We start from the raw sequence: 23,094 nt of genomic DNA on the forward strand, positions 1-23,094 counted from the left end.
ACTTGACTATAGCTGACTATACCTGGTGGAAGCTGCTGTGTTATTTGACCGATCTGTTGTTAGGGTGAACATTCAGTCACCTGCATGTCTCCAGCCTCAGCGATGGGTAATGTCCCCGGATGTTCACCAGTGCAGTCTGAGGTGTCCTTTGTCCTGCTGCCGTTGAGCTGTACCCTGTTTTGTCAAAGTCTCATGGCGACCTCTGTCCTCTGTGCAGCCGCCGGGTGAAGACGAGAACTACAGCGCAGAAAACCTGCGACGCATCGCCCGCAGCCTGAGTGGAACTGTCATCGGGTCACGACCCCAAAACCTCGGCCCCTCCCGCAGCTGTGTAAGTCACACAAGCACAATCAGCTTTATGTCTGTTTAATTGAACAACATGCTGCCCCCTACAGTGAACGTTAATACTGCTTCCAGGTTGTTTTTTTCTCTGTTCTCCGTGGTGAGGAGAACCGTTTCCAAATCACACTCATGAAACCTCTGAGTCCTCTGACAAAGCAAACAATTACACGGAGACAGTTTTATCTGTGCTCAGAATGAAACACTGTTTTCACATCAGTCAAAATTAAAACAGCACTGAGCAGTTTACTTAATGCTGCCCTCTGAGCTGGCTTCTGTTGGTTGAATCACATCATTAGCACCACGTGTGTTCAGTCGTGAGTAAACTGTGACACCTGTAATGCTTTTTAACTTCTGCCACCTGTGGGTGCCATTATCCATCACAAGTTAAAAAAAGAAAGTGTTTAAGTAAGGGAGTGTTTAGGGTTTTGCAAAATAAGAGTAAATGCGATTTTTTATTTTTTTTTTACTTAAGATTTAAAAAAAAAAAGTGGGTTATAAATAACATGACATGTAATTACTACATGCAGCATCGTTCTGCAGACCTACGGTAAACATATTTAGCGCTGCACATGTGAACTGATCAGCTGTAAAGGTTTCTGTGTGAGCCTGAAGCAGGTTTCTGCACAGAACCTGTTTCTCTCTCTCCTCCTCGTTGCCGCTGGCGTTCAGCCATCTTGTATTCAGCCCTCAGGAATTGCCTCAGGCGCTGGCATTAAACATTGATCTCTGATTTAGTTCTTCCATTAAGCTTTTAACCTCAGTTCTGGCTGCCTGATCTGAACCGACAGCTGAGGTCTGACTGTGGATATCTCTGTCAAATCCTCCCAGCTCCTCCGTCTGCAGGAAGAATGTCAATGTTTAACTTCGGCCAGAGGATTGGATCCTTCAGCTGAGTGTTGATTGTGTCTGTAGCAACACTCACTGAGACATTACTACTCACACAGGGCCAGATTATAAGAACAAAGTGAAGTCAGACGTGTAGTCAGTGAGCCTCATAAATAATTCAACCCAGACATGAAGAAAAGTCAACTCAAGGAAAACATCCATTTGTACGGCTGCTTTTCTGCAGTCCTGAACATCTTTGAAATATTTTACCCTCCACTGATATCTGACTTATCATCAATAACTGCTGATGCCACACAGGCCTGTCAGTCTTATTTCCTCCTTACTCTGTTATGATGGGGTCTCTGTGGTGATAGAAATCCCATCTCAAGAGATAGAGACTCACCCTGTGTCAAGTGAAGCCTTCGATAAGTAAACCTCTGACACTTCAGAAGATATCAGAAAGACGTTCTTCGAGATTTTATTCTGCAGAATTTCATTTTTATCAGCTCCAGTTAAAGTTAATTTTCGTTGTTAAAGCGGCTCAAAGCTGCAGTGCAATCGGCAAGAATCACTATTTGTGATCTGCTGAGTCAGCCGCTGCCTCTCAACGCTGCAGAGCTTTTTAGTGAGTGCAGCTCCTCGTCTCGATGTTAGCGGTTCTGATTCAGCTGCAGCACTCTCACTTTGTTGTTTTTACTGGAAAACCTGAAGAGAGACAAAAAAGAACGCCTCTTCACACATCTCGCTTCCCACCAATGAGCAGACAGACACAGTTTGAGAGCAGGAGGACAAAGTGGAGCGTTTAGCATGAACAGAGACGATAAACAGATGACAGAGTTGGATTGATCTGGTGGAGACAAACATCGGGTGAACTCAACACAGTCGTGTCCCCCATGACTGCTACACGAGGAGAAACTTCTCAACAACAACAAATCATCTCAGATCGTATACATTTGACAGAAATGGAAACTTGTATGTCGGTGATACAAGTTTTCTTTTTTCTCCTTCAGTTTTATGTTGTGATCTGTCATTTTTCATGTTTCCCTTCATTGTGTTAACTATGTTTTCATTTTATTTTTGCCCCCTTGCTCCGTCTTTTCCATCCCTCCATCCTTTGACTCACTTCTTATTCTGTGTATTTCTTCTTTTGTCTCATCTTATCTCCCCCTTACACTTTTCCTCTAATTCATCTCTGTTCCATCTTTTACTCTTTTTATTTAATTAAATTTTTTTTTTCTACTTATTTCTTCCGTCTTTCTTCTGTTTCTTTCTTTCTTGTTTCCTCCTTTTTCACCCATTTTCTTGTCATCCTGTGTTTTCTTGTTTCTTTCACTCCTCCCCCTCACTCTTAGGACCCCCCTGTTCCCCTCAGACAAGCAGACCAACACTCCTCCTCCTCCTCCTCCCTCCGTCGCCCAAGCACCTCATCCCTGCACCTTCCCTCCTCCTCCACCTCCTATCCAGCAGATCACTCCCACCACCACCTCCAACACCACCACCAACCCCGACATCACGGCCCCTCAGCTCCCGCACCTCCTCCACAGCACCCCCTCACGCAGACATCACGACCCCCAAGCTCGGGGCTCTCCTCCTGGGGACACTCAGGTAACCTGTTGGCCCTTCACCCCCACCTTCACCAGCATCTCCACCACCACCAAACCTACAATGATCACCATGTTATCGTTTCACACCAACATCCACAGCCGGAAGTAACATTTGTGACGGTTATTTTTACAATCACAATTTCTTGGTGTATTTCATGGTTTTAAATATGATGACGTCATCGCTGCACAGGTCTCGACTCCTGCAGGCTTGTCTGGAGATTTGGAGATTTTTTTATTCGATCTTTTTAGAAGTAAAATATTTGCACAATAAGATGGAGTTGGGAAACTTAGGGTACAGATTTATCATTTACCGTCAGTGCTAGCTAAAATAAAATCCACAACGCGTGATTTGAAACTGACTTTAAACCAAAAACAAAATTAGCAAAAAAAACATGCAAAGCACAGAAGAATGTGAGTCTTTTACAGAACTAAATGATAAACAAAGCGCTTGTTCTGAATTCAATGGTAGCGACTCGACAATTTAAGAATGCTATGCCTGAAGCACCTATTGAATAAGATCAGATAGAACGACATTGACCTTCTGCTGCTGTTGCTCTACCTTCACAGTCATAACATCACAAACAGTCAGAGAGACTAAAGGGCATCACACATACATGAAATAGTAATATATGAAGTAACATAGTGTATCATCATATATGAAGTATCTAGTGCATGACGATTGAATTCAAAGTGCTTAAAGTAGAAGTATGAGAAGTGACAGAGTAAGTTAAGTATAACAGGAAAAACAGCATTGTGACATTCAGACCCAGAATGCAATGCACTTCTGACCATTATACCTTTAATGGTTCTGTAATTTACTAAATTAATTTAATGCTGTATTGAAAAAAAGCCTCCAAGCTGATATTCTAAATTCATTAGTAATTGTTTGCAGACGTAATAGATCAAATAGAACTGTGCTCAATTTCTAATGAACTCCTTAATTATCAGTTTTCATTTTTTGTGTCGCCCCCTGCTGGTCATTAGAAATAGTTTTTTCTGCCAGTCATTTTCGGCCTCAGACTTCACATCTACTTCTTGTACACAGATCCAGATTCCTTTACCTGAAACCAGCGTAGGTGCTTACCTGAGGGCTCTGTACTAAAAAGCCAAAAGAGGCTTCAAGTCAATCACGTCTCTTATTGGTCCCTTTAACAAGCTTCATGTTTTATGATTGTTTCTCTGATTGGCTGAGGGAGAACTCTGTTGGAGGCTCTTCTGAGTTGTGTTTAAATAGTTTTTCACCATCATTTTCTCCTCCTCCTCCTCAGGACCTGGATCAGGAGTCCAGCAGCAGTTTCTGGCTGTGTCTGACCGGCATCAGGCTCTCTCGGGTCAAAGCCTCCACAGTGTCGCGCTGAGTTACGGCACTCTGCCCCGGGCTCCTCGCCGAGCTCCGCCTCCCTCCTCCACATCCACCCTCCCCCACCCACGTGCTAGCTCCGGTCCTTCCCCCCATACAGGTCCACAGAGTCTCTACGCCACCCTGTCTCGCCCTCGCCACTCTGCCAACGGTCATCACAGACAACCGTCACTGCCCAATCCGGTTAACGGGTCCTCCTGCTACGCTCCACATCCCCACAGGGTGCATGGAGAGGGCCCCCTCCAGCCGCTCCGCCTTGACATGCCCCCTGAGACTGACTGGCGCAGGGAGGCAGACTACAGGACTGCCCAACTTAGTTCATCGTGGGACCCCCGCAGTGCTCGCCACCACCAGCCCCTCCATCGCACCATCTCCCATCAGCCCTCCACCATCCGGCCCCGCAGAGACCCCCACTTCTGCTCACTGTGCCAGCAGCTTCCTGCTGAGCCGTCACGGCCCTACTGTAAGTCCTGCGGCGCTTACGTGGCTCGGTTCCGCCCCGCAAGCTGATTAGGACTAAGGACTTACCGAAACCCCTCCTTTTGAGGACCCCAGAATTCAAGAGTTTTCTATCCATCACAACAGAAGAGTTAAACTTTCTGTTTTGTATCCTCGTGCCAAATCGTCATTTTAACCTCTTCTGGCTGTGAAGCCCCGCCCCCTCCCGGTAAGCGGCGAGCTCTCTGTGGAATAAAGCTCTCTGATTGGTCTGCAGCTCCATCAGGGGAACAAAAGTTTCTCTAAAACTTTCTTAGTTTCAGTTATTCAGTTTAGTTTCCACCACAAGAAGCAGCCGCCTGAACACAAACTGCAGCTGAGACTGCACGGCTGCTACACACACACACACACAGACACACACACACACACACACACACACACACACACACAGACCTATATACACACACACACACACACACACACACACACACACACACTGCCACTAAATTAACAATATCACAGAGAGAAATCTATATACAGAAACCGTTGATGAATGTCTGCTGGATTTAAAAGCACATTTAGATTTATAATGGAGACAAAGCAGCAGAACACCGACGCTGATCGTGACACAAACAGCTGGTCAGAGAGACCTGCTGTCTGTTCAACTGTGCACCCTCAGTCTGATCAAACTATAATCAATAAAACATGAAGGCGTAAACACGTTTTCAACAGGAGAATCATGATCATTTAGTCAAATGTTTGAAAGTTCAGTTCTTTTAATAAAGACAGTAAACTGAATATTTGTTCATGCTGGACCAAAAACTGTTTGGTTGATAAATGAGGTTGAGAAACGATGACGTGCTGTAGCTTGGCCTCACACTCGGTAGCTAAACCGACACTTGTGAAATGTTGGGTAACTGAACAGATGTTCCCCTCAGTGTTCAATCAACAGCCCTGCACATCAGATTGTGAATCAACGTTTGCTTTGTGTTTCATGCTCAGGCTGCTGAGTCACATCGCACGTTAGCAGCAGCCAGATCGTCATCACAACTCGGATCTGTGGAGAAAAAGAGAATCAACAGCCTGTTTGCATTTAAACATGTTTTTTTTAATGAAGAAAAATCTTATTAAAATCATACATATCATTATAATTCATCTCTGGCCATTATTTAAATCAAAGTTATGGAATTAAAGTTCTGCAGAAAAGAATAGGTTTCAGCAATTGGTCAGTTTTTTTTTTTACAGAAATTGACTGACAGGAAGTTTAAACTAAAATAGGTCTTGATCATTCTGATTAACACATCACAACTAATAACTGCACATTTCTCATCTGCTTGAATGGAATCCTGTTTGTGTGTGAACATTATTATTCATCCATCTTTTTTTATTTCTCATCTTTTGTTGTTGGGAGTTTTTCTTCCAACCAACAGTTCCAGTTCACTGAACATATTCAGTTTGCTGTCATGGAGAACATGTGCAGGGATCATGTTTTCAGATAATCACTCTGAAGTTCTGATCTAAAAGGTTGCGGAGAAGTTTTGCAGCTAAACACGGACGTGGTTACAAACCGTCCAGTCAAGTGTCCGTTATTTGATCTGAAGGTGTAACGTTGAACTGACGCCAGCTTTCAACACCAGAGGTATAAAAAAATGTCTTAAAGCAGTTAAAAAAATATATTATATCTATGAGCTCAACTCACAGAGCTGCAAAGGATCTTAACAGCAATGAAGGACGTTAAAGACACGATAGGAAGTAGAAAAGCTCTTGTCTTCAGTGTCTTTCTATATGAATCTTCTCTACTTATTCCTCTATTTATTTTTGTAGGCTTGTTGACTGAGTCGTGCATATATTAACAAACTATTCTACCTGCCTAACCTGAATATACTCTCTATAGACCTCATCTACTTTTCTAAAGCTAGTTAGTTGCCTGGTTTGGGATGTGAAGCCTTCTTGTACTCGTTAGAGGATTTTAGACGAATAACTCGAGCTTTTATTTTGACAGAGTTGCAGCTAATATTTAGCATGATGTTTTCAAACGTATTCTAGCCTTGAGAGAATCACTCGACTGTGTGTACATTTATTGTAATGATTATATATGCAGATCTTTTTAGTGCAGCGACTCGGCTGCATGTAACTCGACTTTAGTGCACTTCAGAAGTGTTGACGGTAGATTTTTTTGTGCTTTTTGTTTTCACATCTCTCCCGTTCAGGGAGACGCCTCTTCTTCTATTTCTGTACTCTTAAGTTTGGTTTGTAAATCACGAAGGAACAGGTTAAAAAGCAGAATGCTGTTTGCTAACAGGTTGAGTTAAACTGTCGCACTGCCAAGAACCCACCCGGCTCACCTGGTGGTAAAGGTGAGCTAAACAATGTGACCCACGCCTGGTCCGCTATCATCATTAATATGATATTATAAAGTATCATTTCATCACTTAAGATTTAATGACGCTGTCGCTCCAAACTTCCCCCTGCTTTGACTAACAGGATATCCATCATCTTTTCAGAATAAAAGCTCAGATCAGACCTGATTTATTCTAAGAATATTCTTGACTCATTTGAAGGCTGAACATTAATTCACATGAAGAGAAGGTATTTTTCAACATGTTAAAGTTATTTTTGTTGTTGCTTTGCCAGATTTTATTTTCTTGATTTTGGTATATTTTTGATGCTTATTTTTCTACACTGTAGACCTAACAGAGAAGATATGATGATTAAAAGGTATAAAGGAAATTTTCAGAGTGTAACTGTTGTTTTTTCTGTTGCTCACATTTCACACCTTTGGCATCAGACAAACTGTTTCATGCTCTGCAGGTCTCAGGAGGTTTCTCTGGATGTTGAGGCAGAGTGTACACGAGGCTTACTGCCCAAAATAGTGACCAGGGCCCATATTCACAAACATTCAGAGAATCCTCTCAGAGAGCTCCTAACTTAGCTTAAAAAGTCCTAACAAGGACTCTTTGCCTCTGAGTGATTTAGGAACATTCTCTGAGCAAAAATGGACAGAAACATTTATCTTAGGATAAGACGAGGAGATGGGGTTGACCCTGTTGCTAGGTATGACATATTTTTTCAGAAGCTGTGATTGGTTAATCATCAAAAAGAGATAAAGAGTCAATCATAGAGTCTAATCACACATTGTGTAATTATGAACACTCAGTATCTGTGTGATAATTAATTTGTAAGGCGTTCTTTAAAAGTCTAAAGCCTACACGTGGTTTGAAATCACATGTTCACGTGCAGCAGCTTCTTCACCTGCTGGTCGGTACATCTGCTGGTGAAGAGTCTTAATTAGTGATTGGATGCACCTGTGGAGCTGACCACAGAAGCACAACATACATGTCTCACTTTGAACTGAAGAAAGTCAGAGAGGGATTGAAATGTCTGCACAAATCATGTGTCTGTCCTGCCCAACTATAAGTCCAACATATTCTTCATTGAGTCTTTGAATAGCATTTCTCCATTTTCTCTTCCGTTTGAGAAACTTTAAAGCCTGTTAAAAGTCCTCCTCACTAATCCAAACAGTTTTACACCTATGGATCTCTTTTTAGGGCAAAGACACTTTGTGAATAACTTACATCTTTACAAGGATCTCGTGTTAACTTTGAAGGGAAATTCTTAGAAAACGTCTGATTCTAAAGATGTTCTTAGCATTTTGTCACTCGGAGCGACATTTAATACTTTGAGCCCCTGGTGTTACCTACAGAGCTAAGCAGCTTTTTATGACAGGTGAACTACTTAAGTTTGAGGTTTATAAGTTATAGTTTTTAAAAACCCTTTTTATAAAAGTCAGTGCTGCTCTGTGAGCTGACGTTAGCTGCTCTTTACAAATCCATACTGGATTTATGATGTTATAAGTGTTTATTTATTTAAAATGTTTTTTGGTTTTTTTTTTTTAATGGTTTTAAAGATTTATTGTGGGGTTTGTTGTGGCTTTATTGTAGAGATAGGAAGGTGGATGGAAGACAAAGAGAAAGTGGGGAATGACATGCGTGAAAGGAGCCACAGGTTGAACCCGCTTGGACGATTATAGCCTCCATACATAGCACAAACTAGCGACGCTCCAGTTGTAATAACATTTATTACTATTTTCTGAATGCAAAATTTACTAAACGAAAATTAAACCGTCTAAAAATAACTGTATGTAGAAACAGTTGAGTATTTTAAAAAGTTTTACTTAAGATACCCCTAAGAGTGCTTGGAAGTGGTTGTCAGTTTTACTTGCCTTGCACTTTTAATGAAGTATCTGTTTTATCTTGTAATGTTTCAGATGTGTTGGGGCTGTTTTCAGGTTCCTCGTATCCCCCTGAGCTTCTCCCATGGATTAACTTAATCCTGCGGTGCACCAACCTTGCAGGCCTCTGTAATAAATCTGAGGGCAGATGAATAACTGGAGAGGAATGCAAAAAAGATAATTCGTTAGAAGAATCTGTTTTTGACATCTCTACTCCTCTCTGATCTTGATTTATTCTGTTGCATCATTGAACACTTTGATTAGTAATTCCATGTGAGAAATTTGGAGCAATTTGTTTACAACAAGTCAAGACTGAAACATGAGAAGTTCAACGAGCCAAAGTCACGGGCTTAATCTTTCAACATTTTTCGAACTATATGTACTAAATTAGGACAAAATATGTAATACTCAAGTACAAAGTAGTTTTCTGTACACTTGCACTCAACACATTTCCAAATGTAGGTATGTTTGAACATTTTCGTCCTCCATATCAAACTGAGATAAAGATCAGGGCTGTACTTTAGGTACTGTATAAGGTGTTGTACTCATCTCAGATGTAGAAGAAAAACAAAGTGACTTCATGTCTTGAGTGTTTGCAGCATCAGAAGATCTGTAGATTTGTAGATAAAACTTTTATTAAGTTACAGGCTGGTGACGCTCCTTAAGACTTTAATATAAACACATTTATCATTAAACAAACGGCTCACCTCTCTTTTATAAATATGAACTGCTCCGTGTGGTTTACCAGAACTTTACAAATATTACAGATATCTGGTGACTTCACTTCAGAACATGTTCTTCTCAAGAAGAAAATTCCTATTAAACAATTTTATAGACAAACAAGAGTCAATGACTTTTGAAGCTGTATACTGATATGAAGACAGGGAACACTTTGAACCCTGCTCAGCCTTAGATAGGTTGGCCTGACCACATGAACAGCTGCTGCAAGAAAGGTTCATCTTATTAAAGTTACACTTAGCAGGTCAATTAATGGTTGTTGCAAGAGCTAATGCTACAGCAAGATTAATAATCTATTAAGGACTTTATTTCATACACACATGAATCTCTGTTTAAGACTGTTTTTCCAATATTTGATGAAATTTTAATACGATATGGTGAATGATTTTCTGAGGTGGAAATGCTAGTGCAGTGTAAAGTGTGATTCTGTTAATCTCAGTAAGTGCAAGGCAAGTTCAAAGGGCAGCAGGCAGCAGTTGTAGAATACAAATCTTGACCATGAGGACTGAGCAACAAGTAAACCGAAAGGGACCCCTCCTTCAGTATGTATTTGTGTTATGTGCAATAAAGTATTCATACATCTAAGGAAACTTCGATCCTGTGAGGACATTTGATAGAAAATACTCAAAAGTCTTAAAACATGGAATAAATAACAAGACGGTCAGAAACCAAATACTGTCCACAACAAATATCCTTCAATCTAGATCTTTACCCACTACTTTATGCTGTGCTGTTAATATTTAGTGTGGGGCAGAGAAACCAGGTTTTTATGTCACCAATGTTGCCACTAAGTCTGGGAAAGTTCCACAGGAAGGTCTTCAGATATGCAAACTAAAGGTAAGGACAGAAATGAAAGCTGAAAAGTTGTCATGAGATCCCTAATGTGGACTTTTGTACGGAGCAGGAACACACTCTGTGTGTGGAGTGGACACAGTCCAAGGTAAAAACATTATTCCTCTTAACGTCAAAAGCTAACTGTTTAGCACTCGACATCGTCTCATTTGTTTAATATATATAACAACAGTTTTGATCGATAAAAACTCTTAAAAAAAGTTCAGAATTTTAAAAAGTTTTACTTAAGATACCCTTAAGAGTGCTTGGAAATGGTTTTCCGTTTTACTCTTAATAATGCTCTGAATCCCAGCAAGCAAACTTTAAAAAATGTAGTACAGTAACATGTTTATCTCCTCTGATCTTTAAAAGTTGTAGATTAATAGCTGTTACATTACAGACTGCAGCTCCTCTATATCTCAGAGAGAGCTTTAACCTCGCTAAACTTTTCTGACAGTTCTACTTGTTTTACAAATTTATATTTGGACTAATAAAACATCGGTTCATCAAATAAAACAGATTGTTAACTTTTTGCCTTGCACTTTCAATGAAGTATCTGTTTTGTCTTGTCATGATGATTGATTCATGATTCAGATATGTTGGGGCTGTTTTCAGGTTCCTCGTATCCCCCTGAGCTTCTCCCATGCATTAATGTAATCTTTAGCACACTACATCATCTCATTTGTTTAACATGTGTAACAACAGTTTTGATAGACAACAATTCTGCATTTACAGTTGTTTTGTTGTTGTTATTGTTGAAACATTTTCTTTTTGTACAAAAATCACAGCAGCGGCCAAAAGCAATTGAACTGGCCACCGGCTCTAACACTAATGATGCTGCACCAAGTTACTGACCTGATTGATATGTTTTTTTAAATCTCTCTAAAGACACAAAATTGTCTTTTTACTTTTACAAAAAAGAATCATATGTTAAAATATGTGTTAGTTTGTGACCTTTATAGGTCTTCTGTGCTTTTGCTCAGACTCGCCATTTCCTGCTCTTTGTAATCCTTATGCTAAGCTAGGCTAACAAAATACTTAACACAGCTTTACTTGAATTTAAATACAAGCTGAAGTAAGAAGTAAAAAGATGAACGTAAAATATGACCCTTTTTTCTGCTGGTGAGACAATTATGAGGTTTGAATTCCTCTAAGAATAAGTTGCTCTGTTTAATATGCCGTATGGTGTTTTTGAATAATCCTCTATAAAGTTAAATTACATTTCATTTCCAAAAAGTAAGTCCAACCCTCTGTGCTTTGTGATTCTGCCCCTCCCAGAGTCTCTGATCAGTGTCTATAGTTGAGCTGATAGGTCCACAGCGCCCTCAGGTGGTCCGGTGAAGCAGAAGTGCAGTGAACACATTGTCCTCTGACTCTGCCCACTGTCCTCCTTTTAGTTCCAGTCTCAGCTTCTCCCCCTCACCCAGCAGAAGGAGGCTCATTCTAGTGACCAGCCCAGCCTCCTTCAGCTCCTGTTGGTGTAGAAACACTGGCGCTGCTCCTGACCCCCTCCTGAGGAGCACGTGGGCGGGGCCTGGCCTCAAGTCCAAGGTGAGGACAAATAGGTAGATCCCATTTACAGGAGCAGTGAAGGTGCCGGTGTCAGAGTAAATCTGACCCAGGTTTAGAGAGGCTTCCAAAAAGATGACACGGTTTAAGACACTTCGAGGAGATCCAGCCACAAGCAGCAGACGGTCTTCTGATTGGTTGTACAGGACGGGAGATACATCTAGAAAGAAAAGTAGTGTCAGGAGTCTGGAACCCCAAACCGAAAATGTTCATTTGTTATTTCTCACTGAAACATAACTGCTGTTATTTTATAAGGGATTACCAGGTACATTGGACTATTTCCTGACTGAGAGCCAAGACTTCCTGCAGTCTACAGCAGAGCCAAGAAAAGTAAGACATATAAACAGTCTGGAAGCAAAGGATTTTTGTTTCAGCAAAAGATTTCCAGTTCAGATTTGAAAGAAAATCCATAGAAAGTAAAGCCACTTAATCAGATTTATTCAAATGAAACCTAAGATTTATCAAATGTTTTTGAAATTGAGTAATTTAAGGAGGTCCGTGATAAAAACTTCTTAAATGAGGCCCTTAGTCTTCACTCACCCGATGACTCCCTCCTGCTGCGATGGCTTCCTGCTCGTCCTGACCCCTCCTTCCCTCCTCCTTTCTTCTTCTTCTCCTTCTTCCCGTCTCTGTTCTTCACCAGCTGCCACAGTTTATCGAGCTCCAGCGTGGCGTCAGATCCCACCAGCACATCAGCGTTACTGAAGACGTTTTTGAAAACTCTTAGATGGTCTTCTAGCCCTCTCTTCAGCCACGTCACCTCTGCCTGCAGTTTGGCCTCCACACCACTGGGACCTGTGGTGGTGTTGCTGTGTTTTTCCTCCAGGAGGAGCACCCTCTGCCCCAGCACTTCCACTGTTTTCTCCAGCTTCCAAAGATCGCTGCCATCTCCTCCATGCTGTGTGCGCCTTCCCTCAGGGTGGAGAAGAAGCTGCCGCTCTCTGGCTGGAACTCCACTGCTACTCCTGCTTGTGCTCCCAAGAAGCCAGTCATCAGGGAGAGGTTGGGGGGAGGAAGAGGAGGAGGGCTGGTCAGCAGATGGTACCTCCTCTCTGCCTCCTAGAAGCATAAAAGTCAGTGTTAAAAGGGGAAAAAATTCCCAAAGAATGGTGGAAATGCAGTTTTAAGAGTGCCAAACAAGAAAACCTCACTTTTACTTCTCTGCTCTTTGGGGATCAAGATCTACATTGCTTGTCAATGATTTCGTTTATTTCATTTTGCCTTAAAAACTGTAAGAAAAAAAACACTGTACACTGTTCCAAACATTCATACATTACACTTTATGAAACGTGGGCAGCTGCCTTTTTTTCCATTTAAGAGTAGAATACAGAAAAGATTAAACTCTCTTTCAATCTTCATTTCTTCTAGATTGCATGAGTGAAATTGGTGAAGATTAGAAGTAAATCTGAAAACCAAATGGTTACAGAGGACCGAAGAGGAGCTTTGTTTTTGTAGTTCTCACAGCTGCCACTAGATGCTGCTAATTAGCTCTGTTTGAATAACATCAGCTTCAAAGGATAGGTTAGGACTGGATCAAGACTTCAATGAGCATCATTTAAAGCCCAGAAGTAAATATCTCAATGAGGCAAAGTCAAAAGTGTTAGAGTTAAAGGTAAACCTCCTTGCAGGTTATTCATACCTGGTCTGTTTCCCAGCAGGGAAGAGATGCTCAGGTTGTGTCCTCTCAGCTGCTGCTGCAGGAGGCTCAGCTGTTCTTTTAGAGCTGGAATGGAGTGGGCCTCCTGGTCCTCGACCGGCCACTCCAAGAACTCCAACACCTCCTCCCCAAGCAGACGCTCCAGCACATCGCTGTGTCTGATGGCGTCTCCTAGCAATGAGTTAAAGGAGCTAGACAGGTGTTTCATCTGATCCACCCTTTTCTTCAGACCCGAGACCTCCGTTTGACCCACTGTCACTGAGCTGCTCAGCTGGTTCAGATTCTGCTCCAGGATGCCTGTTCTGCTCTGCTCTAAAGTCAGAGTCTCACTCACCTGCAGGATGAGGGGCAAACAAGTGATCAATATCAGATAAAGTCTGTATTTTACATTAAACCTGTCTGCATGGGCAGATAAAAAATACATGCTTGTTGTTTTACTATATTGTCCCACAAAAGTTATTTAAAGAGAAATTCTTGCATTGCTTTGAGACTTTTAAGACTATTTTCTTTAGCGGAAGAATCTACATTTTGGGATGTAGTTGGTGATTTTGCATTTTGGATTGGATGTGGACTGATTTGAATGTTCTGATTTTAACATCTTAACATGAAGATGGTCAAACAAGTAAATTGTAATGGGTACAGATGTGTCCAATTACTTCTGAGGGAAATATCTGACTTTAAGCTGCTAAATGTCCCGCTTCATCAGCTGGTCTCTGTCTGTTGGCTTTTTGCTGTTTATTATTTAAAGACGACGCCATGAGAGCAAACTATTTTAAATATAATTATGCAAAAGGAGAAAAAAATGTTTGGATTGTATACAAATAAGCAGATAGGAGTGTCTTTTCTTTTCTTACCTGCTGGAGGCCTTGTTGGAGAGTCCCCACCGCTGGCTCCCAGTCACTGGCCCCGCCCCACTGCCCCGCCCCTCCATCATTGTCCTCATCCAGGGCTAATCTGTTCTCATTGGCCAACTCTGTGACATTGGCCAAGCCCCTCTCCAGTTTCGCCACAGCCACCTTCAGGCCCTTACAGTCACAGTCTGCAGATGAGTTATGCTTGTAGAGGACCGAGTACAGATAGTCCATGTCCACATCCATCTCCTGCAGCCTCACATCCTGCAGACTCAGGTTCCCCGCCAGCTCACTCACCCGCCTCAGCACTGCCTCCCTCGCTGCATCCACTTCCAGCCCTGTCTCCATGAACTGCATCTGACTTTTCCGGGCTGTCTGGTTGATGTGCTTCCCAAGTTCCTTTAGGTCCCGCTTCAGCTGCTGCACGCTCCCTGAGGTTACATCCTGGTCCTCCATCAGCCCGTCCACCTGAGGAGCAACAAGTGGAGAAGAAAGAAAACACTTTTTTAATATGGCATTCAAATGTTTTTTCCCAATTCTTCAGTTACTATACTGTATCCGTAGATTAATTTGCCTTCACTGTGTTGTTGACCACCATGTTGTCAAGGCGACCAATGGCCTCCCAAAGGGACGAGGTGTCTGATGGCTGCAACAGGATTGGAGGAGGCAGGGTGGGAGGATACTTCAGCTGATCCTCCACCTGATCTTCCAGCTGATCCTGATCGAGCTTCAGCTCAGCAAGTGTGCCGTTCATGGCCTGCAGATTGACCTGAGATCAGAAACAGGAGTTAAATCACTGAGGAGAGCCTTTTATTACTATAATGAAAAACTAATAAATACATGTGCTGGTTGCACTTTTCCCTCAAAATATAATTAAAGCTGTCTTATTAAATGATTCAATAATTAATTAAGAATGTGTCGTAATTTGCAAATGGTAATAAGACCTGTAACATCTTCTGGTGGTGTTTCAGCTTCATGTCAATGTCCATCTTGAAGCTGGTGAGGTTGTAATGCAGCATTGCATGCTGGGAGTGCAGCCTGTTCTCCATCTCCCTCTGTTGACTCTCCATTTGCCTCCTGACGTCCCTGATCTGCTGAAGCGTTGCATCAAGTCTGGTGTTCAGCCGTTCCTCCGCTTCCTCGTTTAGCTCATGGACATCCGGGGGCTCCGCCTGGAGCTCGGGCACCAGCTGACTGCTCTTCAGATTGGCTACATCACGGGACAGGTCCCCCACCTGCCGGCTCAGGCGCTCAAGGGAGTGGTTGAAGCCCTCCAAGACTGGCTGCAGCTTGGACATGACCAGAGCCATCATATGGGGAACGAGAAGGGCAGCAGTGGCTTCAGCAGTGGCTTCTGGTAATGAGAGGGGGGAAACAACCAAATTAAAGATTGACATTATTTTCGTGTGAAACAAATTGTGTCATGTGAAGAAGAAAATGAGACATTTGGCTCTTTTTTAAAAGGGAGCAGAGATTAGTTATAGAGTTATCATTGCAATTCAGAATAGTAAAAAGGAAGAGTCATGCTGAAACACATGTAAATTGCAGTCTAAAAAAACGAAACATTTCAGATGTATTCCACTTGAATACCTCAGCCAGCAGCTGCAGTCTTAATGGAAGCAATGTGATTATGCCATTAGATTCAGAAACAAAAACAATGTATAGTTGTCAGGATTCATTTTCTGGGACTGTCAGACAAAGACTTCATCATTTAGACCCTCAAAAATAAAACATGAGTGAATCAAGTTTTCCTTGCAGCCACCCACACAGCCCTTCCTGCTTTAAAAACACAAAGCTAATCTTAACAAGAGAGACAACTAAAACACACACACTCCCCGCAGAGTTGATGCTCTTTGGGGACCAGAGGCAAATGGGTCGGCTCTAAAATGAAACCAGTTTAGATTCCAGACTGGAACATAAACACAACACAGTCTCTGCCTGGAAATTCCCCCAGCTCGGGAACAAAACCAGCTAAAAAGAGCTCCGAGCGCCGTTCTGCTTTTTCTGTAATCTGTGAAAACTCTAATGTTGATACTGTTACACTCAAGGGCATCAGAGACATTCAGGATACAGGTGATACACGCTGTGTTTCAGGCACGAGAGACGTTCAGAGACTTTCTATGTATGTTTCTTAGTGCAGCAGAGGCAAACAGACTAATACCAGAACACAGAGAACACAGACCACAGGATGCTGACACTCCAGATGCACCTCATTGATTAGAGGTCAGCGCTCTGTGGATCCATCTGATCCTCTGTGTTTTTGTTGTTTCTTTAGTTTAAAACACACCCAATTGTGCCGACATTTCCTGCTATTTATTGCTCTTAGTCATCAGGCTCACAGACTCTATGTTTAAGCTGAAAAATAGAAATAAAACCCGTTCACCAAGTTTCAATTATCTCTATTTTCTATGGCAGCTGTGCGAGTACGTATTACTTTAACCGTTCCCTTTTTATCTTTTCTTACCTTTAAAAAAAACTATTTTCCCAGGTGAAACACTAATTTATTCATAACAAGTATGAAACTCGGTACACTGATTGAGTCTGGGACCTTGAACATTTCAAGGGATCGAGCCTTTGCAAAAAGGCTTAGTGGTGACGATGATGGCGATATGCCTATTAATTATTTTGAGTCAAATCTGTTGACCTAAGTATGATAACAGAGAAAAGGGAAAGTCTAGTACTTTGTTTGAATGACCAAAACTACAATGAGAAGGCACACAACATTATAAGGTGTTCAGGTTTATAATTATTGTTGAATTTCGTGAGTTCTCTGGTAAGACATATCTAAGACGCTATATATTTTACAATGTCATGTCAGTTGCATGTATACTGTTTTCAGCTGGACTGTGTGGTGAAACTGGGATTACGTGGAACAGTAAATGTGGCCGCTCAAATTGACAGCGTTGACAGGCGTTACAGGCGATCCATTGAGCAGCATAACGACAGGTGGAGGAGAACAGGTATGTGCTCATTCGGATAATCACATGTATTGAACTTTGTGGAAAATGCAATTAACTGCATTGCGGGGCCATGATGAGTTGACGGAGAGGCATTTTCCGTTGTATTTTTGAGACCATGAGTGAAAATAAAGTGTTAGACTGCACTGCATGTATGAAGTGTAGAGGGAGGAGATAGTCAAACAAATGGGCGAGACATCCTTTGTCGCTGTACAGACTGACGAGACAATTGATGAGAGAGAGAGAGTTTGTGTCAGAGAATGAGGGTGTGTGTGAGTGTGTGTGTGTGTGTGTGTGTGAGTGAGAGAGAGAGAGAGTGTGTATTGTCTGTGTGTATGTAAGATTTAATCAGGCACTCTACATAGTATTTTTTTAAATTACCCCTGTGTAATGTGTAAAATTAAAAAAAGGGCATCAGTCCAGAGAGTACTGTCAATTTCCTTGTTTATCTTATCATAAATGGGTTGTTCCCCACCATTTTCACAGACAGAATCGCCACTGCAAAGAACATACTGAATTTATTTTTGAAGGTCCTTCTCTGACAGCACCTTGTTTGATTTATTTTTTCTCCTAAATTTGTTTCTGAGAAAGTTCTAAAGAAAGCATTCAGGCAGATTAATGACCATGTTCTTAAACTGCAGTACTGTGTGTTCCTATTTTAATGAACACATTGATTAATGCAATGTTGTTGTAAGCTGCAAACTAGTGCCAGTTTGTCCTTTCTAGTGTTAGCCTTATCAAATGGCCCTCATTATGCCCATAAAAGGGCATGAGACTGCAGGGTATGCATGGACAGAAGACAGACAGGTTTGTTAATAGAAAGACAAGACAGTGACATCCTAAACTGAGTAATTCATTTAGCATCCTTGTTCTGTTTACTTGATGTGATAATATAGAAAAGGTGGTGTCTACCTACTCAAGGTTTGACATGAGCGGGAGGGGGAAATCCCATTTCTGAACCTAAACTAAATGTATGCTATAAGGGACCACTAAGGTCAAGTCTTCTGCAGTTATTTTATGAAATGTGAATCTCTATTTAAGGGGACATTATTAAATAAATCATTCACTGAATGAACAAATGGAAGAAGTTTCATGAAGTTTTGTAAAAAAATAAACACAAATTTAGATTTGATCACCTGTCCTCACTTCTTCATACGTTTGACAGCTCGGATGTTTTGTCTTTGTTTTTTATAACATCAGGTTTTGGTTCGGTTTAGGGTTAAGGGCTCAGGAATGTTTGGTGGCCTCACAGGTATAGAAATACAAACATGAGTGTGTGTTCGCCTCAGGTCACTGCTGTCACCCTCCCATAGAGACACAGTCCAGACACACACACACACACACACACACACACACACACACACACACACACACACACACACACACACACACACACACACACACATCTCAGTGATCGCAGACCCTTTCATCATTAGGTTAAACCAAACTCTCTTTCCCCACTGCTGCAGGGGGATAAGAGGTCAAAGGTCACTCTACAGTGAGGCCACGCTGTGACAGGAAGTTCAGGTCACCTCCTACTCCAGCTGCAGGAGAGTGTGTGTGTGTGTGTGTGTGTGTGTGTGGGGGGGGGGGGGTTACAGGGGCGTTTAGAGGGTGAAATCCAACACACCGTGGTCAGCTGGTAGTGTTTCTATCTAATGACTGTCAGCGTGATTTACTGAAGCAGGCAGTGTCAACTTCCTGATCGGACAAAACAACGTCTGTGGGTTTGTTTGCTTCTTCAAACCGTTTGTTGTAAAGGTCAAAATTTTAAGGTAAGGCGCCTTTTTAAATGAGTCAAGACAGGAAATGTAGACAAAACAACCTCAAGGACTCAGAGCAAGAACACAGGGGTAAAATGATTTTTAAGCAATTTTTACATGTCTTATGTACAAATATACAAAGGAAACCTGTTGAGCATCGGAGCGCTGCATGATGAATAGCTGACATGGAATCAGATTACATGAGCTAGTGCAGCACAGGCAAATGATACCGAATGGTCAGTTGGCAAACCATAATTGATCATTCATTGTCAAATTGTATGCCACTAACGGTGTGATTCTTGCTAATGAAAAATAAGGGAAAAGAAAGTGAAACTAAAGAGATCATCTTAGCAGCGATGTTTCTGTCCTGTCTCTTTTATGTCGCAAAGATGCCAAGAATATAGATGTTGTTTTTTCCATGTGTGGAGCCCTGTCATTTTAGGCAGCAGTTCAGACCATAACATTAAAGAAAAATGTTTACATTTTTGTCACACCCAATCATGTTTGGCTTGGCAAAAAATTCACTTTACTGATAGTTTGAACACACCATTCAGTAAGCCCACTCCCTTCCTCACTCTCTGATATCAACTGCTGTTTCCTCTGCACAAAGGCAAATATAGCTTCACCAAAAATAACTCACATATTAACATGCTTTGAATATTGTTGGAACAATAATGAATAATGTGGCTGCATTAGTCAGCAAAAATTCAGAAAAGGCCCAGAGTGTGAATCAAATACCTTGAAGGGAAGTTTGGTTTTCGTTTTGTAATACGAATCAAACCAATCAGAGTGTCAGCTCTCATTCCCCTTGAGAGGCAGGTGCGCCTGCAGGCTGGTGTCTTTTTTTATTTTCATCTGCTAAAATCCTCCATTGTATTCCCTAAGGACACTAAAACATTTTCATCAAGAGATTTTGAAAATGTGACAGACCTCACATATGACAACGAATCATGACAGATTAACTGTTCAGTTCTTATAGTGTGTGGTGTGCAATGACACAACCAACTCAGCACACACCAACCGATTCATTCACCAACAACCAGAGCCTCAACTATCTAAGCGTGTAATCTTGCGTGGTCAAACTCGATTTAAGAGTAAACTTATATGATGGTCAAGCTACATGTTGCTAGCTGTTAGCTGGTACAGGCACAGTTGATTTCTGCATACTCAAGACAGGAACGCACCACCTTTGCTCCTGACCAAACCTTTTCAGACAAGCATACCAATGGCAGTAGCTGGGGCACAAGAGTAGTTATAATTTACACAATGTGGACGCTTAGCAAGAAAATGACAACTGAGTCAGATGGAAAATTAGAAAGACTGCTTTGTGTGAGGAGTAAAACAGGGCACTAGGTCTTTATTAAATGAGGTTGATGTTTCCTTTAAGGATGAAGTCATACTGGCATGTCAGTGAGGCCAAAGGTCAAATAGAACAGAGGGCTATGGGAGCCTAAAAGAAGTTCCACACGCAGGATAACGGAAGAGTGTGTGTTTGTTTTTGCGAGTGTGTGTGTGTGTGTGTGTGTGTGTGTGTGTGTGTGTGTGTGTGTGAGAGAGAGAGAGAGAGAGAGAGAGAGAGAGTGATGTAATGCATATGCTGGTCTGGTGACATAAGACTTATAATAAAGTGTCAGCAACTTTATTATTTTACAAACACGCAACATATGGATGTCCAAAGAACAGAAGAAAGACAGGATGTCCTGTGAGGGAAGTGTGTATGTATGTGTGTGTGGGTGGGTGGTTGTCAGTTGTGTCACTACAGAAGAATGGAAATCAGTGTGTGTGTGTGTGTGTGTGTGTGTGTGTGTGTGTTTATGTGTATGGCTCAGCGTTAAGGTCCCCTCTAAGGATGTGAATGAGACATCAACAGGCTATAGACATAGTCTATACACAAATATTGTTTGAATTATTTTGGAATAAGTGTGTCGGCTTTATGTTGGCTACAAGTTACAGTGTTAGAGGTATATTTCAGTTAAACTCACCATGCGGGTGGTGTTCCTGCTGATGTCCTTTGGAGGGATGGTCAGGAAGTCTGGGGTGTTCGTAGGCGTTTGCAGTGGGTTTTGATGCTTGATGGGACCTGTTGGCGGGTCTTGGGTCCAGCACAGGGTGTGTGATGTTGTGCTGGTTGTCTGCGTAGTCAGTGCCATGGTCGTTCTGTTCACGATCTGGGTCAACACGCTGCAGCAGGGGCTTCGCCTTAACTTCTGCATCACACACAGGTGATAACACAATTACATATTTAGACTAGAGTGAGCTGGAGGTGCCAGAAGATATAGAATATCTGCAGTCTAATACTGTTAGTGTTACTAACAACTGTAGAAAGGTTCTACAACTGCAGAGATTATATTATCATTAAGTCCATTGTTGAGTAAATTTAAATATTCATTAATTTGCCTATTCTTCAAAGCCAGTTCTTAGGTTCGTTAAAACACTAACAAAAGAGATTGCACTAAGTTGTCTCAATCACACATGAAGGCAAAACTATTGCCAGCAGTGGGACATTTTTACAGTTAACTATGATGTTGACCAAAGTGAGAGGCAGAGTTACACCCTGGACCCTGTCAATCGCAGAGCCCACATATGGAGACAGACAACCATTCACACCTATGGGGATTTTAGAGTCACCAATTGACCTAACCCGCATGTCTTGTGGGAGGAAGCCAGAGTACGCATGCACGGGGAGAACATGCAAACTCCACACCGACAGCATGGGGATTCGAACCTGGAACTTCCTTTCTGTGAGGACAAAGAACTAACCACTGCACCATGCAGCCCTTGATAACATGATACCTGAAAAGTGTTGAACTGTTTTCAAGTGTTTTAAGCTTATTATTATTATATCAACTAAGAAAGCCCTAATCAGAATACTAAATGTTCCTTCTTTGTGTACACCAGATATTTTCTTATAAACCTGTTTAACTGTATTTATCATTCACTTTCCTTTGTTTATGCTTTAGGAACATGTTTCTTGGTCAAACCAATACAGCTTCATCCGACAGGGAGCAATAGGAAGTTAAATAAACAGGTAGAGAATAAGACAGAGATGTTGATGGGAAACAGGCTGATGTATTTGGGAATTTTGTTGCAGTGTTTCCTCAGTTTTTCTTCTCTTTTGAGTTTATTGTGTAACTCTCAGTGAGTGACAGAATCAGGGCGACAGCAGGAAAAAGGAGCTCCGTATCAGTGACCTGCAGTCTGCTCAGAAACACATCAGAGCTGCATCTGCAACAAGAAGCGAAGGATGTCCTGCAGTGTCATCAGATGTGTGGAAATATTTTGGCGCAGACTTAAGACATGTTATCATGATATAGTGATGGTTTCCATTCAGGGTTTTTAATCAAAAACATTGTCAAAAACCTTGCACTTGTCATAAATAGTTCAACAACTAATGTTTTACCTTCAAAAAAGATGTTTAAGATATGTTTGTTTCCCTGAGAATAAACTCAAACTATCAAGAAAGCTAGGCCTCCTCATGTTTAATGTAGCTTCATTCTTGGCTAATCTTCTGCACATGTCTCAGAATTATTATCTGCTGCTGGGAGAGAAGCCTGTAACAGTGAAGGACCGTAAACCAAGGCTAAAGCTTTAATGTTTAAGTGCTTTAAATATTTGTATAATGTCGGATGATTATGTCTTATATGACCGTTGATTGTGTTGATGAGTGTTGGGTAATTGTTGACTGCCTCTGGTATTGATGAACCTCCGGATAATAATTGTGTCGCAGAGGTGATGACTCAACCCTGAGACGTTCTCATTGTATTTTACGGTGTTCCTGTTTTTGTGTCCTGACAGTTTTCTTCTGTTTTCATGATTTAATTACATTGACGCGAGCTTGCAGGAAGCAGGTTCAATCGGAGGCGTGGTGGGAGCGAACTGGAGCGAAATGGCGAGGTGTGTGTGATTCTAAATACCCCTTTGTTTTTCT

At 41.7% G+C, this 23,094-nt stretch overlaps 2 protein-coding genes across 5 annotated transcripts in view; one reads left to right on the top strand and one right to left on the bottom strand.

Annotated features, from left to right (window-relative positions):
- usp54a (ubiquitin specific peptidase 54a) overlaps positions 1 to 4,642 on the top strand; it is a 202,013-nt gene extending 197,371 nt beyond the window's left edge. For 3 of the 4 annotated variants that reach the window (XM_079362145.1, XM_079362146.1, XM_079362147.1), the window contains 3 exons: positions 218 to 331; positions 2,520 to 2,772; positions 4,040 to 4,642. In XM_079362145.1, coding sequence (XP_079218271.1) covers positions 218 to 331; positions 2,520 to 2,772; positions 4,040 to 4,641 — 969 coding nt within the window. In that variant the 3' untranslated portion in view covers position 4,642. The remainder of the gene's footprint in view (positions 1 to 217; positions 332 to 2,519; positions 2,773 to 4,039) is intronic. The other variant, XM_079362148.1, reaches the window with a different exon arrangement.
- Positions 4,643 to 9,417: 4,775 nt separating this feature from the next.
- mmrn2a (multimerin 2a) overlaps positions 9,418 to 23,094 on the bottom strand; it is a 28,277-nt gene continuing 14,600 nt past the window's right edge. The window contains exons 5-11 of the mRNA XM_079362352.1: positions 21,149 to 21,373; positions 15,391 to 15,800; positions 15,021 to 15,215; positions 14,450 to 14,914; positions 13,578 to 13,929; positions 12,479 to 12,997; positions 9,418 to 12,098 (exon numbers count right to left, since the gene is read on the bottom strand). Coding sequence (XP_079218478.1) covers positions 11,695 to 12,098; positions 12,479 to 12,997; positions 13,578 to 13,929; positions 14,450 to 14,914; positions 15,021 to 15,215; positions 15,391 to 15,800; positions 21,149 to 21,373 — 2,570 coding nt within the window. The 3' untranslated portion in view covers positions 9,418 to 11,694. The remainder of the gene's footprint in view (positions 12,099 to 12,478; positions 12,998 to 13,577; positions 13,930 to 14,449; positions 14,915 to 15,020; positions 15,216 to 15,390; positions 15,801 to 21,148; positions 21,374 to 23,094) is intronic.

The sequence above is a fragment of the Symphodus melops genome (genome assembly GCF_947650265.1).
Source record: "Symphodus melops genome assembly, chromosome: 15".
Classification (NCBI taxonomy): Eukaryota; Metazoa; Chordata; class Actinopteri; order Labriformes; family Labridae; genus Symphodus; species Symphodus melops.